At 30.8% G+C, this 18,090-nt stretch overlaps 3 protein-coding genes across 4 annotated transcripts; 1 reads left to right on the top strand and 2 right to left on the bottom strand.

Moving 5' to 3' along the window:
* Positions 1–3,501: 3,501 nt before the first annotated feature.
* LOC120081688 (heavy metal-associated isoprenylated plant protein 20-like) lies at positions 3,502–5,075 on the bottom strand. Its single transcript, XM_039036774.1, has 3 exons — positions 4,884–5,075; positions 4,321–4,396; positions 3,502–4,081 (listed from the first exon to the last, which is right to left on the bottom strand). Exons 1-3 carry the CDS (start codon positions 4,962–4,964, stop codon positions 3,789–3,791), a joined length of 450 nt encoding a protein of 149 aa, XP_038892702.1. The 5' UTR covers positions 4,965–5,075; the 3' UTR covers positions 3,502–3,788.
* Positions 5,076–9,052: 3,977 nt separating this feature from the next.
* Positions 9,053–14,278, bottom strand: LOC120081624 (beta-glucuronosyltransferase GlcAT14A-like). Of its 2 annotated transcripts, XM_039036654.1 has the most exons (5): positions 12,582–14,278; positions 10,506–10,581; positions 10,307–10,422; positions 9,672–10,200; positions 9,053–9,359 (listed from the first exon to the last, which is right to left on the bottom strand). In XM_039036654.1, exons 1-4 carry the CDS (start codon positions 13,063–13,065, stop codon positions 9,686–9,688), a joined length of 1,191 nt encoding a protein of 396 aa, XP_038892582.1. In that variant the 5' UTR covers positions 13,066–14,278; the 3' UTR covers positions 9,053–9,359; positions 9,672–9,685. The 2 variants fall into 2 exon arrangements, with proteins under 2 accessions (XP_038892582.1, XP_038892581.1); XM_039036653.1 differs by lacking the exon at positions 9,053–9,359 and having other exon boundaries at positions 9,415–10,200; positions 12,582–14,275.
* A 2,019-nt stretch (positions 14,279–16,297) lies between these two features.
* On the top strand, positions 16,298–17,818 carry LOC120082253 (putative methyltransferase DDB_G0268948). Its single transcript, XM_039037535.1, has 2 exons — positions 16,298–16,884; positions 16,978–17,818. The coding sequence occupies exons 1-2, from the start codon at positions 16,726–16,728 to the stop codon at positions 17,611–17,613; spliced, it is 795 nt and encodes a 264-aa protein (XP_038893463.1). The 5' UTR covers positions 16,298–16,725; the 3' UTR covers positions 17,614–17,818.
* The last annotated feature ends 272 nt before the right edge of the window (positions 17,819–18,090 follow it).

An 18,090-nucleotide genomic window follows, 5' to 3' on the forward strand; every position in this document is an offset into this window, starting at 1 on the left:
TAAACAATAAGTCATAGTTCAACTATGACCAAACCCCTCTCGGGCCAAGAGAGGTGTGTGTCACCACATCGTTCAAGCCTCATAATCGATCCTTAAGAGAGCAATTTATCTACTTATCCTGACAATAGGGAATGAGTGAATTCCTTCATGTGTAGTTGTGTTCCCAACTCCCCAATCAGAGGAATCCCCAAAATGGCAGGCATATTGGGTTGGCGAATTGGCTACTCTCACCCATGCAAATCAAAGGATTGCCTTCATAGGCAGAAGTTTACAATTCATTCAAGATTCAGTTCATGTCACCTATGGTCATCCCGGTGAAGTGTAAGTCTCTACTACTATTAATGGTATTATATAGTGAGACTATTCATTTCGTGGTCTGGTCTTATAAAAACCTTTTTGTATAGAACACCCCTATTCACATGTCTCAACATGAATGATCAGGATCAGATCATTTGTAGAACTTTACAACAATTGTACATCTATAAAGCAGGTCGTATTCGTAGTGTCACGAGGATAAGGTACCCAGTCTTATCCATCTACTCAAAACCGTTTAGGTTATCACTTAAGCTACATAAGATAACCTTGGATATTTGTTTATTGGTTTTTTGGATTAATGCTACTAAATGTCAAATAAAATACCTTAGATTTTATTAAATAAATAAACTATTTGTACAATACTATTACAAACTATAGGATCCACAAGATTTAGGATAACCCCAACACTAATGGGATTCTAACCTTCCATCTTGAATTCGATAGTACAAGCTTAAAATCAGTTATGCTTATTTTCGCAGCATTTTTTATCTTGTTGAGTTATGCTAAAGTGGACAAAATTAACCATTTTATGTACAAGATTCTGAAGGAACCCCAAGGTCCGCAGTGAAAGCGAGGATCGTTCCTAATTCCCAATTTTCATAGAAGTGCAAATTTTACATAACAAAAAAATTATGCATCGACATTAAATAATTTTACTGAATGCAAGATGAAACGAATTAGGGCTAGAAAGTGCTTACCCTTGAAGAATCGTTCTTCACGTAATCTTTCTTCTTCACGAATAAGAAACCACAATGGCCACCACTACAAGAATTTCCTTTGTATTCTCTATAGGTGATGAGAATCACAAGAGGTGTGGGCTCTATGTTCTGTTGGGAAGAGAGAGAGAGTTTGAGAGAAGAATTTTCTTCTGTGTGTTATGTTACAAAGAAAAAAAAAAAAAAAACCCTTCCCCTACCACGATTCATCGAGAGAAAATTAAGGGGAAAGAGTTGGAACTCTCTTCGTTTAATTTTGTAATTTAATTTAATTTAAATAATAATATTATATATAAAATAACTAACTTATTATATGTATATATAACTATATGTTATTTCAAATATAATACATAACCTATAGTTTTTATATTGTATCAAATACAATATAACCTATAGTTTTTATTTCTCTTAATAATACATGACATTTAATATAAATTACATTTATACTAAATTTAATTATATGAATCTCATCCATATAATTAATATTTGAATCACATTCAAATATTTAATTCCTCTAGAAATAAACTTTATATTATAATGTATCAAATACATTAATTATATCACATATAATTATTTTCCTCAATTAATATGAACAATTCAAATTAATCCAAAATTAATTCTCAATAATCCCTGTTGAGCTACAAAGGGGACCTTATGGACCTGTAGATTGAAGTTCCAATGGTACTTGAATAATTAATTAATCTTCTTTAGTTAAATTATTCAATATTCATTAACTGTCGGTCACTTCATTAAAGACCGATAGCTGCACTCTTCGCACTGATATATTTCTATGTCCATTAGATATAATCAAACAATAGCGCAATGACCCTTCACAAATTGCTCATAAGTATAGCTTGGCCAAAATTACCGTTTTGCCCTTGTAGTTACAATTACTCCTTAAGTACCACCGATCCCTCTAATGAACAATAAGTCATAGTCCAACTATGACTAAATCTCTCTCGGGCCAAGAGAGGATGTGGCTCCACATTGTTCAAGCCCCGGAATCAACCCTTACGGGTGCAATTTATGTACTTACCCCAACATTAGGGAATGAGTGAATTCCATCATGTGTAGTTGTGTTCCCAGCTCCCCAATCAGATGAATCTCCAAAATGGTAGACTTATCGAGTCGGTGATTTGGCCACTCTCACCCATATGAATCAAATGACGACCTTCATAGGCAGGAGTTTACAACTCACTCAAGATTCAGGTCATGTCACCTATGGTCATCCTGGTGAATTGTAAGTCTCTATTATTAATGGTGTTATATAATGCGACTATTCATTTCGTGGTCCGGTCTTATACAAACTCCTTTGTATAGAATACCCCGTTCACATATCTCTATATGAATGATCATGATCAGATCATTTATAGTAGTTTACAACAATTGTAATATCTACAAAGTAGGTCGTATTCATAATGTCACAAGGATAAGGTATCTAGCCTTATCCATCTATTACAAAACCATTTAGGTTATCACTTAAACATAACCTACATGTATACATGTTTAAGCTTCAGAATATAACCTTGGATGTTAGTTTATTGGTTTGTGGGTTAATGTTATTAAATGTCGAATAAAATATCTTATGTTTTATTAAATAAATAAAATTGTTTGTACATTACAATTACAAACTACATAATCCATGAGATTTAGGGCATCAATCCTAGCAGATTCTTCCAAAATACAAAAGATAATTTCAACTGTGTTAATTAAAGTATGCAAATCACATACGTGAGACAAATTTTCTTTTAATAATATAATATTGCAATACAGTGATCAACATTTTTATTACAATATTTACGGGGCAGGAATTAGAACCTCCATATATAAATTAACGTCAAGCTAAACTCACTTTTGCAATGCATCCATCAAGTTAAGCTCTCAAAAATTGACTAGTGTCAAATCGTTTTCATCAATGTATCAAATAAAATATGCATTATATAATTTACCAGACACATGCGGTCTATAGTTTCTTTTTTCTACGATTCTTCAACTATAGTTCATGAGAAAAAAATGAGAATTGAAAGACTCTTTCTTTCATTTGCCAACACTTATACAAGTTTGAGTAAAATTTGCAGCATTTTTCATATTTTAACTGAGCTCCAACTTGATAGACTCGGGTTGAAAGTTAAAAATAAAAATGGATGCATTTACAAATTCCAAAGGTAAAATTGATTATGTTCTAAATTTTAATTTTAAAACTTTAATTCACCCATTTATCAAACTTCCTCTATTTTAGTGTAATACATACGAAAAAATTTGAACTCACGATTAAGTCTAAACTTCTATCCACATAAAAGACTATAATACTTCAACTTCAAACAAGTCAAACTCACCTTAATTGAGACTTAACTCGAAGAACATGTCAAATATAGTAGTAAAAAGTATTGGAGTAAAAGATGACTTTTACACCAAATTATATTAGATACCTTTGAACTTTGTCATTTATCCAAAAAAAATACTTCTGCACTTATTAAAGTTGCAATATTATTCATCAACTTTTATAAACAGTTCAAAACTCCCACTTGAGTATAAATCTTTTAGAATCTCAAATTGGAATTCTTTTAGCTCACTGTCACGTTATTTCATATTTAATTTTCACCCAAAATTCTAAAGAATTTCTACTCTAAAAGTATTTATGACAGTTCAAAAGTAATATTGCAATTTCGAAAAATATATGACAAAGTTGACGGTATCTTTTATAATTTAACAAAAAAGAAAAAGATAAAAAAAAGAAACATAGAAAATGGTTAAAAATTACATAACGGAGCAGCCGTTAGGATTGTCATCGCTAAACATGGTGGTGAGCTTCTCGTCGACGGCGTTAGGGCTTGGGATGGCCTGAACGGCGTTTTTTACGAAGCCCGCCGGCGCTCTTTTGTCGTAAGCCTGCGTTACGTACGGATACGCCACCACATTGTACGGAACGTACGGCCATAACTCCGCCCTTTTTCCCGTTCTTCTGACTTTCTTCAAGACTCTGTTAGCCTCCACGAACCCCGTTACCGTTACTTTGCTCTGTTTTCTGTTTACCTCCACCGTCTTAGCGCCTGTATTGTATAATTACCCATTAACACCATTTTAATTTTATTATATTAACACAAAAAAAGAAACATTATTATTCTCCCTCTTTTCGATAACTTGATCTTCAATGACGGACTTCAAATCACACATCTTTGTATAGAAAAAAAAATTAAAAAATATTTAGGAAAACGAGAAAAAAAAAAGTTTGACTAATTATCGGAAGATGAACTTTAATTAATTTTACTTTTTTGGTTAGGAATGGAACCTTTCATTTTAGAAACAGCATTTTTTACTCGTCGTTCACATCCGTCACAGTCCATTTTGACCTTGATCTCCACTGTCTACACCAAAAAAAAAAGAACATTTTAAGAGCTCACACGAACAAGACAAAAACCATAGGAAAAAGAAACGCTTTGTTTTGGACTTAGAAAACACTTTTTCAAACGTTTAAAAAATCAATTCGCAAAATTCATTAGATATTTTAAAGAGTGTGACAAAGTTTGTAATTTTTCTAAAAAAAATGTTTTTGAAGTTTTAGAAAGATTGTGTGCCATTGTTTCTTTGTTTTCTCGAGCTTTGCAATTTCTTTCCGAGAAAATTGAGAGAATTTTCGCGATTTTTGAAAACTCTTTGAAGAGTACTACTCTGCTCTTTTATTTAAAAACACGATTTTAAAAAACTGAGTCGTTTTTAACATTCCCCTAATTTTCTTTCAAGAGAATGCTTAAAACAACTCGATTTCATTAGATAATTCTTTAAAAAAAAAGAAAAACTAAATGAGAAAAACAAAAACAAACAATATAGAATGAGAAGAATATTAGTGGGAACCTGCAATGGTTTTTTTTTCCTTTGTCTGGAAGTGGCAACATAATCAGAGATTAAATCTGAGACAGAGTCAAAAATTCCCATTTTTTTCCCTTTTCTCTCTTTTCAACTTTAAAATGAAACTCTAAAATTATGAGAGAGAGAGAGAAGTGTTTTGAGGAAATGGTTACAAATGCAAAGTTTAGAGGAAGGAAGGGTATATATATAGTATTATATATATATATATATATATGTATATGGGGAACTTTTGAGTGCAAGTGGGAATTAAAATTAAATTAATTTGGGTTTTAAGACAGATAGCCAAGAATGAATTGTGTCCTCAAAAAAATTCAAAATCAAACAATGCTACAAATTATGTTTATTTTATTCAATGTAAACCTTTGGGATTTTTTTTTTTTTTTTTTTTTTGGTACTCATTGGGCCCAATCTTAAATAGAGAAAGAGAGAGGGACAGGGAAAATAATTTGTAAATAAATTTGGGGTCCTTTTGGGTTTTGAGCATTATATATAAATGCATGATTGAGAGGCAAAATTTATGGCATTTGTTGCACTTTTTTCAGGCCTAAAGTAAGGCTCATTAAGAAATTGTTTGTTCAAGTGAATTAAACAAGAGAGAGAGAGTAGATCCAATCATGAGATTTATAATATAAATTAGTGATTATTTAGATCAAATCAACCATAATTTTGCATCTATATCTTTTTGTATTCACTCCGAATCATTTGGTCATCATTTCGTTTTTTATTTTTGGTTTTTTAAAATTAAGTCAGTTTTTTCTCTCTCTTACAATGATTTACATCTTTTTTTTTAAGTACAATGGTTAAATTCTTAGCCAAATTTCAAAAAAAAAAATTTAGCTTGTTTTTTAAACTATTGGTAAAAAGTAGATAATAAATAAAGAAATTTAGAGGTGAAAGTAGTGTCTATAAGCTTAATTTTTAAAAACAATAACCAAAAACCAAATAATTACTAAACAAGACCTTAGTTATCTAACTATAATTTGTCATGTGACAAATTCTCTCTCAAGTATGTTTGAGTTTTTTCTATAGTGTGGGTGGGATGGACTAGGTCATCTTAAATTATTGTTTTAAAAAATATTGTTGGATTACTTATAATCTTAGTTAAATTACTAGTTTAGTTCTTAAACTTTCAATTTATGTCAAATAAAAGTTTATGATAAATTTCTAAACTTTCAATTTTGTGTCTAATAAATCTTTAAAATCAGGAAAAACATCTCATAACTCATCTAATCCATTTCTTTATTTACCTAAAAAACAATGGTTTTCATTCCTTTTTTTTCATTCCACAAAAATATCAAATAATTACCCTCAATTCCAAAAGTTTAGGGGGGAAAACAAATAAAGTGAAAATAAAAATTAGATGGACTCTTTGATTTAATAAATAAAACTTAGATGGCTTGAATTGAATTGATTCCATGCTTTTGGGAGTTTTTTATTTATATATTTTTTTTAAAAAAAAAAGCTACAAAAAGGTTGTTCCTTTAGCTTTACAAACTATGGAAGTAGATGCCATCCCTTACACAAATCACAAATGAATTGAGTTTCTTTCCCTTTTAGAAAGGAATTAAAGTAAAGGATTTCAAATTCTTTCAAACAATTGGTTTTTGGTAAGTTGAGTTGTCCCTAGACCAAGGGTGAGTCTACAACAATTTTAATTAATTAAAAATATTTTTCAAATCTACCCCTATTAAAGGAAATTCTAGAACTAGAACAAAATTTTCTTTTATTCACTCTATTTTCCAGAGTAATCATATTTTAATGCAGATGTAAACTTTAATACACTTGCATATATATAAGTAAAAAATATAGAAATTTATACGGTAACAAAGATGGTAACAAAGATGGAGAAGCTATCCATATTTTTGCTATACCTTGTAAATATCTTTATTTAGAAGGATATAACAGTAATTATCAAACATGTTTTAAATTTTTTTTCTTTTTGAAAATATGAAATAAGAAACAAGAATGTTGTAAGAACGACCCATCAAGTTAAGTCTAGTCGAAACCAAGATAAAATTTATTTTTTTTTATAAAAAAATCATTTTGGAGGAGGATGAAAAAAAATGAATTATTTTGACGTCTAAAATAAGTTTATGCATATAAATTTATAAAAGAAGCTTTTTAGAATGTAGAAATGTGTACTGGAGCTTATCTGTACTAAAGGCTTTTTCTTCGGTTCGTTTAGCTACCGAAGAAAAAATAAAAATACGAACAAAAACAGTTTTTTGTTTTCCTTTTTTCTCTTTTTTTTTAATCATTTATTTATTTTTAAATCACTCTTTTACGCGGCTCTCTTAGCTGTATAAAACTCTTCCGCGTTTGGCTCATACAAAACAAAGGTTTTTTTTTTTTTTTTTCATTTTTAAAATATATGAAATTATTTAAAAAGTTGAAAAATCGAATCTTAAAAGAATGGAAATAATTATAATAAGAAAAAAATTAGTTTGAAAATAAAATATGTTAATAGGACTTCTATGTAAAATGGAACAAAGTATTATTGAAAAGTAAAATCGCGTGATATGAACTTTAGTAGAAGATTGTGGTTGCTAAAATNACTAAAGGCTTTTTCTTCGGTTCGTTTAGCTACCGAAGAAAAAATAAAAATACGAACAAAAACAGTTTTTTGTTTTCCTTTTTTCTCTTTTTTTTAAATCATTAATTAATTTTAAATCCATTCTTTTACCCGCCTCTCTTAGCTGATTAAAACTCTCCCGCGTTTGCCTAATCAAAACAAAGGTTTTTTTTTTTTTTTTTTCATTTTTAAAATATATGAAATTATTTCAAAAGTTGATAGTTCGATTCTTAAATGATTGAGCTCAATTATAATAAGAAAAAATTTACGATTGAAAGTTGATGTGTTAATAGGACTTCTATGTAAAATGGAACAAAGTATTATTGAAAAGTAAAATCGCGTGATATGAACTTTAGTAGAAGATTGTGGTTGCTAAAATTATTAAAGAATTGTGCTTGAAATTAGAATGAAGATGATTCTCATTCTTTAAAGTAGAAATTGAATAAAATTAAGTTTCAATTATGTATATAAAAGAAAATAAAGAAGAAAATAATGAATAATGAAATTAGGTGGGAACGAGAGATCTACTAAAATGAGGAAACGAGAACTTACTCTTCTGACGTAAATCAATGATGAGAAGGGTTTTGATTTTCAATGTGGTCTTAAAAAATTGAAAATGATTCTTCATTTTTTTATAAAGTTCGTAATTGATAAGGAATGAACATGAAAGAGGATGATTCTCATCTCCTCGTACTAAATTGTGTAAAGAATCAATCTCATACTTTATTTTTCTATGCATTTTAATACTTGGTACTTTATCTTTTGCATAATTTATCAATTAATTGAAAGATTCAAAATCAAAGAGGTGTCAAAAAATTTGCTTATGTTAATTTAATTGTTTCCATTTGAATTATTACTTATAAATTAAAGAGGAAAAAAATGAGTTGTGGATGAGATATGAGTCATGAATACATCTTAGAAATAACAAATAGGTAATTCTTTTTTTTTTTAAGACAAATTGAGAAGTATAGACCCATTTAAATGGTTAGATTATATATATATAGATATATATTGGAAGCAATGATAAAGTTTGAAAATTAAAGCTTTTAATTATTGATAAGATCAAAGAGGAAATGTATGGTGTTGGGGCCTTCTATTTTAGTCTCTTTTCCCCATTATATGATCTTAGCTTTAAACATCAATCATGGTCTATCAAAGTCTTGATATTGAAGCAACTCATGGATTCTCATAATTATTTACATGTCACATGCTTTTGCTATAATCTTACAATTAGTTATCATAATTCAACTGATATAAAATATGTATTATCAATTTCGAAATCTAAAATTCCATTCTCATACAAGTGTGAAAATAATGTACTAGTAATTTTAAAATGAGATTTTAAAAAATCATTTATTCAATTGATTCACTTATGAACGTTTAGCATTCTAATCGATACAAGTTGTGTTTCCCTAAATTAAACTTCAAACATATTTCATTATCGAATGAATGATTATTTCATTAAATTAAATCATTATTTAACAAATTAAATATATAATTACTTGGAAGAAAAAGCAATAATAAATGTAGTGTGATGAGAGCCAAGAAGAGAGGATTGAGTTGGTAAGGATATTGGTAAATGTCACTGTACAACATCTTAATTTCTGTCACTTTACACAATTCCCCAAGTAATATGCAATATTAGGTTTTGGTCCAAAATCAAATTGCAAAAATCCTCTAAAAATTTTCTAACACCACGAGAGTATGAAAATTTACATACTCCCTCTATACTCCTACTCTCTCTATTTATTGTGTGTCACATTAACATGAGACTCCAACATTAATATGGAATCGACTAATATTTATGAAAACAAATCTAGTGTGAAAATGGAACATGGTACTCATCTCATCATCCTGGATAGGCTTAGGCTCTCTCTCACCTCAGCTACCTGCTCTATAGCATATTTATGATCAATGTATGTAAGATATTCTTAGCACTATTAATTGTTTTGAAAAGTGGGGGGCAATTCTCACATTTAATGAATTTACTGTTTAAATGGCTCATATACATTTATAAACAACAGTTCTAGTTGTTGAAGAAACTAAAGTATGTTTATGGAAGGTAGAAATAGAATACCAAATGCAAGAAAGAGAGGATTTTACTACTGATTGAATACTTGGGAGGGATGGTTCTAAAATAAATAAGAATAAGATCTTTTTTTCTGTGCAAGAAAATGAACTCAAGAAAAATCTATAATCACCTGAAAGCCTGATTTCATTTGCATTGATTTGGTTGTGAACTCAACTCATCATGGAGGTTTGTAATAGACTTTTCAAATTTCTTTGCCCAAGACCCGGGTTTCAGAACATTGACATCACGCCACTGGGAGCACGGATCGGTCCACCAACTGTTCCAGCCAGAACACCACGCACCTGGGGTGGGTCGATTCGGTTGGCGGTTGAGGATGATATTGTCAACCATGTTCAGCACTGGGTCATTTTGTTGAAACTGTCTGGCAAAAGCAGCTCCACTTTGAGCCATTTGATCAAAATCGGAGGAATGGAGGAAGTGAGGGTCTATCTTAGGTGGATTGTCCCAGATCATGTATCTTAGATCACTGTTCACTGTCTTGTTCTTGAAGTCTAGTGAATTGCAAATAACAGAATGAAAATATCCTTCTTGAGACCAAACCACATTTGTGAAATACATCAGCAGTGTTCGAGGTAGGTTATCCCAACCCAACACGCAGTATTCGAGGAACGATCGGCTTAGGATGACCCAAGGCGAACCTGAAAATGCAGAAGAGAATTGCTACGAGTGTTAGCATTGCCTCGTGTGTATGTGTCTGTGTACATATATGAAATTTTGGACAGCTAATATAGAGTAGAGTTTTGCCTGTGAATATTTTGAAAGCATCTGGTGTTGGCCGTTGCTCGGTGGCATGAAAAATTTGGCTTCTCCTTGCTAAGTACACTCCAGGATCAACTACAATCGGATTGATTCTCTTAGATCTACAACAAAATGTAGATGCAGATGATTCAACAGTACAATCATAGAAAGATAAAACTATCAACTAGTGTGAAGAGTCACCTACTCTTTCCATCCAATGTCACTGGTGTGCTCGATAAAATTGAGATCTCTTCTAACAGAGGATAACACATGTGCAAGGTCTGAAACTCAACAGAAGGCATCATCAATAAGCCGAAAACATAAAATAAAAGGCATGTAAAAATTAAAAAGCAGTGTCTACAACAGACATTTGCATTTGAAATGTAGAAAGATATAGCCTAGCGACTTAAGTTTTTGAACATACAATATAATTTAACATAAAATGAAAAAGGGATGTATTCATAGATTTGAAATATCATTTTCTCCTTCATTTCATGATAATGTCCATGCTAGATCTTGTAAATCAAAATGAAGTCCAAACCCAAACGTTAGACTGAGTATTGATAATATGTTAAATTGATAAACTCACTAGTCAAACTCAATCTCCAGAACATCTTCAACAATTTACATTCCACAGTTAATTTTTCCTACCAACAGTTTATCTGGTAAATAAGTTATCCACTCAGCATAAGCTAATTAAAATACATAGAGATATTTGCATAGTTTACGTTTGCATATATTGTGAATTCATTACTTGCAGGACCTCTCTACTGTTATATTCAATCCTGTAATGGATTGACAGTAATCTAATAAATTTACTTATATCATTGTTCACAGCTAAACCTATAAAACAAGAAAATGCCAAGTTGATGAAAATAGATGCATAAGCAACTCATTCGTCCTACCACACCAGTAATTACTAATTAAGAAATATGCAAATCTAACTCAAATTGTTAATTTTTTGTATGCATCTAATGCAGAAGATAACAAGTGAGAATGCAGAAAGAGAATGAATGGGATATAAAAATCGAATATGAAGCACAATTGACATCATACAGCGACAACAGAACACATGTCTCATCTTACCAACAGCTAAAGAATCCATGGAAAACTTGGAAATGGTAATACAAAATTAAGAACCCTCAGAGTAGACTCCTAATCAAGAAAATCTAAGACTACAAATTACAATATCTCAGTCACTTGACCTGCCATGCAATAGCTTTCTACACAGTTGTCCATCTATCTAGGAAACGTAACACCATGATTTGATCCAAATGAGCACTTCCTTATTCATATTTGTTTGTTGTCCTTCAAAAATGAATGGAGATGTGTTTCCTATAATCTGAAGTTGAAAACTATATTATTATCAATTCAGGATGGACCAAAATTAGACAAATGAAAGTGCAACCAAATATCCATAATTAAAGTTCATCCCAAATGCTATGTAACAGAAGATCCAAGGAGAATATACAAGTCCTAACGATTCAAAACTCAGTTAAAAGCCATTACACCATTTTTTAGCAATGTTTACTTCAGCCCAACAGTTTAAGTCGTGGTTGTGCTTAGTTACATGATTTTAACAAGGATTTCAGCTGTGTTGTTTGTATGCTCATCCAAATAATAATAAATAAGGTTTGTGAATCATAGTGTGGGTAAAGCCGAATATTGAACTACCAACGGAACAATGGAACTCTGCCAAAACGGTCTAAAGCAAGTGGATGGGATTCAAACTTTTCCCACATTTAACTAACCATAGATTAGCAGCAGCTTCCTATGCTCTCAGGATATTAGCATCAGTATCCTTTTTCTGCCAAAGAAATTAACACAAAAACTTACCAGGTCATCTCTTTCAGACAGTACATGTAAGCTAGAGAGAATCAGAAACTTCCTCAATAATCTTAGCAATAAAAACTCATTTGAAGACCTAAGCTAGTCCCTCGACTCCCTCCTTCCTCACAGGGTCATATTTCAAGTCTGAAAGACAGCCCCAGTAAACTTTAGCATCAGAGCTTAAATCTTCGTTGCAACTGGATATATACAATAAAGACGAGTAACAAAAAACAATGGAAAGTACTCTGTTGGGCATGTAATTCATCCACACATCAAGCATTTAATATAGAAATAACGTCAGGTAAAACCAAGATAGAATAACCTATTTCAGGTGACATTTGGAAGATCCCAAACGACAATAAATTCACTACAAAGCACGAGATTATGATCCAGTAAAAAAAAATCTAAAACTCGTGAATCTGAGATTAAAGTATTCAACCAATTAACGTACCATCCTGAGTGATCAGTGGATAATCCATCGCACTCAAAGTGATAAACCAATCCCAGCCACTGTCAATCTTAAGCAGAACTGCTGCAGCATGCAAAGTTGTGGCAATATAAGAGGACCCACTGTAGGTCATACGATCAGGCTTACCAAGAACGTCCACATTCCCAAAAGCTCGAATCGCCGGAACAGACTTCACCATCGCGGCTAGCTGTTGTCTATCTCCATCGGAAGCCTCGTGATTGAGATGCAAAAGGTACCGATTCCTCGGATGGTAAACGGCTAGCAAAAGCCGGAAGATCCTATCCTTATCGCCACGTCCACCAAATATATAGTAAGCAAAAGCCGGTGGATGGTGCAGTCCTCGGTGTACAGAGGAAGGGAGAAGCCTTGACGTGGTGAAAGCGGAAATGGTAGAGAACAGTAACAAAATCAGAGAAAGCAATGCAGCTGAGAAGAGAGTGAAGAGCCACTTCTTCTCAGCTCCCATAACTCAAAAACTTGCTTGAATTCGAAGATCTTCAGACACGGATTCCAATAGTGGCAGAGTCTATAATTCAGTGAAGATCTTCATAGTTTTATATTTCGATCTTTAGCAAATAAGCATGCGATCAATCTCGTTTTTCTTCGTAAGAATGGATTGAATGCTCAAATCTAGGGTTGATTACCCAATTCGGTTTTTCGTTGGGAGAAAGAAACAGGGAAATGCGGACGAGCTACAACAAAATATCGTTTCGGCTTGTCTCTGTCCTTCCTTTTTTTTCTTTCGTCCAATTTTTATTTTCTCACTCCAAAAAAAACATACAAGAAAGCCACGTCTTTGTCACGCACCACGGCGGCGCGTTCAGTTGAATTCAATTTTTTTCCCGCTGCTCTTATCCCGATAGTAGTTAGTATTATTATTATTATTATTATTTTGTTAAAATATTGTTTTAGTTCGTATATTTAAGTTTGGTTCTATTTTCATCCATAATTTTTTAAGGTGTAATTTTACTCCATATATTTTTTAAAATCTTAAAATTACTTCAATGTCCCTTAGTTAATTGTTGATTTTTTTCAAAAAAAAAAAAAAAGAAAAGAAAATTGGCTTTCTTTAGCATTTCTTATGAAATTGATGTAAATATATTCTCAAGTGTCTTTTTTGATATGAATTTAACTTTATATTGAAATTATTAATTTAATTAATTTAAGATTTATTAAAAATAGAGATAGATAATTAAAAGTTTAATAAATAAATTGAAAATAAATTCAAACTATGTAAACTAAAATGATATTTTAATTTAATATTCAAATACAAGCGAAATTATGGGTGTTTGAGCCTTCACCTCAAGAGAAAGAGGTAATTATTGTTGAGTTATATTCAATTTAGGTTAGATCTCTTATTTTAGTTTTAGCTTGTGATAGTATTACGCCAAAGTGTGTGCACTTTGGTTGAAGTAGAAATTTCTTGACTAAGAATTGGTTAACTTATAAATTTAGTCCTTTAACGATGAGGTTTATTGCTATTTATTTCCTAAACTTTCAAAATATAAATTTAGTTCATGAATTTTAACGTTTTAAAATTTTCACAGATCTATTAAACACAAAATTAATAATTCAATATTACATTAGACATAAAATTCAATTTATATATAGTAGTTTAATTCATTTTAAATTTTTTATTTAGCCATGGATCTAAGACATAAAATTACAAGTTCCTAAAAATAAAAGTCTAAAACATTCTAAATACTTTTGAAAGTTAATACACAAAGAAACAGATGTTTCAAAATTTAGAGACTTAGGAAACTTATAATTAAGTATTTAACCTAAGAAATATTACTTGTTTTGAAAAATATTATAGTAATTTTGTTTTCAAGATTACGTAAAGAATTCAAAAAAATATTTTTAAAACAATGTCTAGTTATATATTTTTTTAGTTCATTAGATATGACATACTTATTACATTGTGTTCTTTAAACATTTATATTTTACTTCTTATTTTTTAAAACGGTTAAATCAATGATATAGATTTAAGTATGTGTACTAATATCTTGTATAATACAAAACGGTGAGGATGAGAATCAAACATCTAATCTTAAAAAAAAAAAAAAAACGAGGTCACTGAATGAGTCAAAATGCGAATATGAATGTAATTTCAAACTGCATGAGCCATAAAAAAAAAAAATTACTAAAGGAGTGGATAATAAATAGAAAATTAAAATATTAATCGCTGAAACAATTATTTTATAAAACTTTAAGAACTAATATAAACAAGTTAGTTTAAATGCTTCCATCGCTAAAATGAAACAAATTTAAAAGTTGGACTAAAAAGAAAGGAACCATTAAAAATTGTAGAGATGGATTTATATTATGAAAAAACAAAAACAAAAAGTAACGGGTGGATAATAGTGTACAATGGATGAAGATGACGTGTCAATAAATAACGGAAAAAATCACGTGCAAATACGGTAGACGAATCACAATAATCGAGAGGATGTTTGTTCTTTTACCTGAATCAGAACGCATAGGTAATTCATTTTCATGGTAAATTGTAATTTTTGGTTTAACTATTATTTTGCTCCATATATCTTTATCTTTAGTTAATTCAGATCTATAAGCATAAATCTAGATTCCGTTTGGGATTGATAGAAAATGATTTTGGAAAAAGATATTAACTGTCTTTATTATTTTGTAAATCAAATTATTAATTAATATGCGAGAATCACTTTGTAAATTCTAATTAAAATTCGGGTGATAGTGTTTTTGGATTTTTTTTTTTTAAATTTTGATATATTATAATAATATTTTTACATTAATAAATTTTTCAGATATATTTTTAAATTTCAATTGGTTTAAGTTTTTTTTTTATAACAATTATTTTTCTTAAACCTTTATCAAATAATTTAAATTAAATAAAATTAGTTAAAATTCAAATAATCTAAAATTTTAAAAACATATATACATGATAATAAATTATAAATTAATCATCGGTATGAAAATAATTAAAACAAAAAGGCCTACCTTATCTATCAATTTATTTGTTTTGTTATCCATCTTTCAATTGTTCTTTTAAAATCAAATTAAATTATAAAAATTAAAAAGAAAATAATTTAAAAACTAAAATTAACCCTAAAATCAAAGGCTTGTAGTAATTTGATTTTTCGTTTTTTTTTTAATTAAGTCTATAAACCATCATAGCACCCTTAAATTTATTGTCTTTTTATATGTTTTTTACTTTTGTTCTTCAAAAACTAAGTCAAAATTAAAAATGTTTTGAAGAAACTTGTTTTTGTTTTTAGAGGCCAAGGATTTGTTTGGCGAGATTTCCAAATAAATTTGATTCGTCGAACTTACTTTGTATTTTTAGCTATATTCTTCAAATATTCGAGAAATTTGACCTTCATTTCTTCCAACTTCTACTGAAATGAATGGGTAAGGCCTCTATTTATTACAATTACTTTTGAGCCCAATCTTTTATTTGGCTCAAACTTTCACCATGGACTTAATTGTATATATTTATGAAAGCTCAACGTTTAAATGGATACATATTATATGAAATTTCAAGATTTACATAGATACACTCGTGAAAATTCAAGTTTTAAATTGATAGAATTATTAATTTATTAGTTTATGGTTTAAATCATACAATCTTAAAGTTTAGAGGTATAAATTGATATTTGTCATTTTTTTTAGTTTTTAAAAATTTTTACTTTAATTTTGAAAATACTCTAAAAATTTAAACAATAAAACATATAAATCTATAGAGGTGAGTGATGTGGATAGATTTAATTCTTAAAAATAAAAAATAAAAAATAAAAAATAAAAAAATAATGTATTATCGAATTGGACTACATCTATGGTACAAGGGGAACTAAATTAGAAATTTGACCTACTAAAATAAAAAGGCGTGGACAAAATTTATATTCCATCGTGCCGTGTTTGAACGCTCCACCATTTTGTCTGACATAATGTCAAACACAGCAAAAAATTTCCACACGATTCATTGAACTTCAAAATTTTCCTCTTAATTTCTGTATTTTATTGATCGCTCCCTCGAAATTGATAAATTAATCAAGCCAAGAAACAATTTTCTACATATCTAAATCGAAGCTCTGTGTATAAATTGAAATTCTCACGGATTCGAAACAATACCGATTCGAAGGTTGCAACAATGGCGGACAAGTACGAGAAGGAAAATTTGGCCGAAAAATACCTAGAAGCGAGGCCGAGATCTTACCCCGCCGGCTGGTACTCTAAACTCGCTGCTCTCACCGCCGGCCACTCCCTCGCCTGCGACTTCGGCACCGGCAACGGCCAAGCAGCTCTCGGCGTTAGTCTTTTCATCCTTTTTCAATCGATCTAATTACGCAATTATTATAAGCGATTTTCACGAATTTTCGATTTGATTTCGATTCAATGGCAGATTGCAGAGCATTACGAGAAAGTAATCGGAATCGATGTAAGCAAAGCGCAATTAGAATGCGCAATGAAGCACAAAAGAGTTCAATACCTCCACTTACCAGCCTCGATGAGCGAAGACGAGATGGTGAAATCAATCGGCGCCGAGAACACCGTAGATCTAATCGTTTCCGCCGAAGCCGTGCACTGGTTCGATCTGCCGAAATTCTACGCCGTGGCCTCTCGTCTTCTCCGGAAACGCGGCGGAATCATCGCGGTTTGGGGATATTACTACATATCCTTGAACGAAGCGTTCGACGCTGCGATGATTCGATTGACGGAAGCGACGCTGCCGTTTTGGGACGAGAAAGTGAAGGAATACGTACTGAAAGGTTACAGAACGCTTCCGTTTCCGTTCGAGAGCGTGGGGATAGGATCGGAAGGGGCGCCGGAGGAATTGGAGATGGAGCAGGAAGTTTCGTTCGAAGGATTGTTGAAGTATTTGAAATCGATGGGGCCAGTGATTGAGGCGAAGAAGAACGGCGTCCATGTGATGTGTGAAGAAATGGTTAAGGAGCTGAGAGATGCTTGGGGAGGAGGAGATTTGGTTAGAACTGTCGTCTATAAATGCTTTATGATCGCCGGAAAAGTTAAAGCGTAGTGGAATGCTTTATGCTTTATAAGCTCGGATTTAAGATGATTTTTGCCAAAATAATAATAATAATAATGATACAAATGGAAGAATAATCAAGAAAGTGACACTGATTTTTTTTTTTTTTTTAAAGTTTAAGTTGAATTGTTGTAATAGTTGAACAATGCTAATGTTAATTTTTTTTTTAGAAAGAAAGTATTCTATTTAACTTCAAGGGTAAAATTTGAGATACATTCTTTTATAGCAATATTTTGATTTCAAATAGGGAAGGAATCTACCCAAGTTTCATTTATCCCTAATATTCTAGCTTAGGACCTTTAATATTAATATTGTTGTTTTCAAAACTTATTAGAGAAATATTGTTGTTTTGAAACTTATTAGAGAAATATTATTGTTTTGAAACTTATTAGAGAAATATTGTTGTTTTGGGAGTTCGAGGCTAGAGGTCGAACGTTGAGAACTCGACTAATGTGGAGGTCGAACGTT

Source organism: Benincasa hispida, chromosome 7 (genome assembly GCF_009727055.1).
Source record: "Benincasa hispida cultivar B227 chromosome 7, ASM972705v1, whole genome shotgun sequence".
Lineage (NCBI taxonomy): Eukaryota > Viridiplantae > Streptophyta > Magnoliopsida > Cucurbitales > Cucurbitaceae > Benincasa > Benincasa hispida.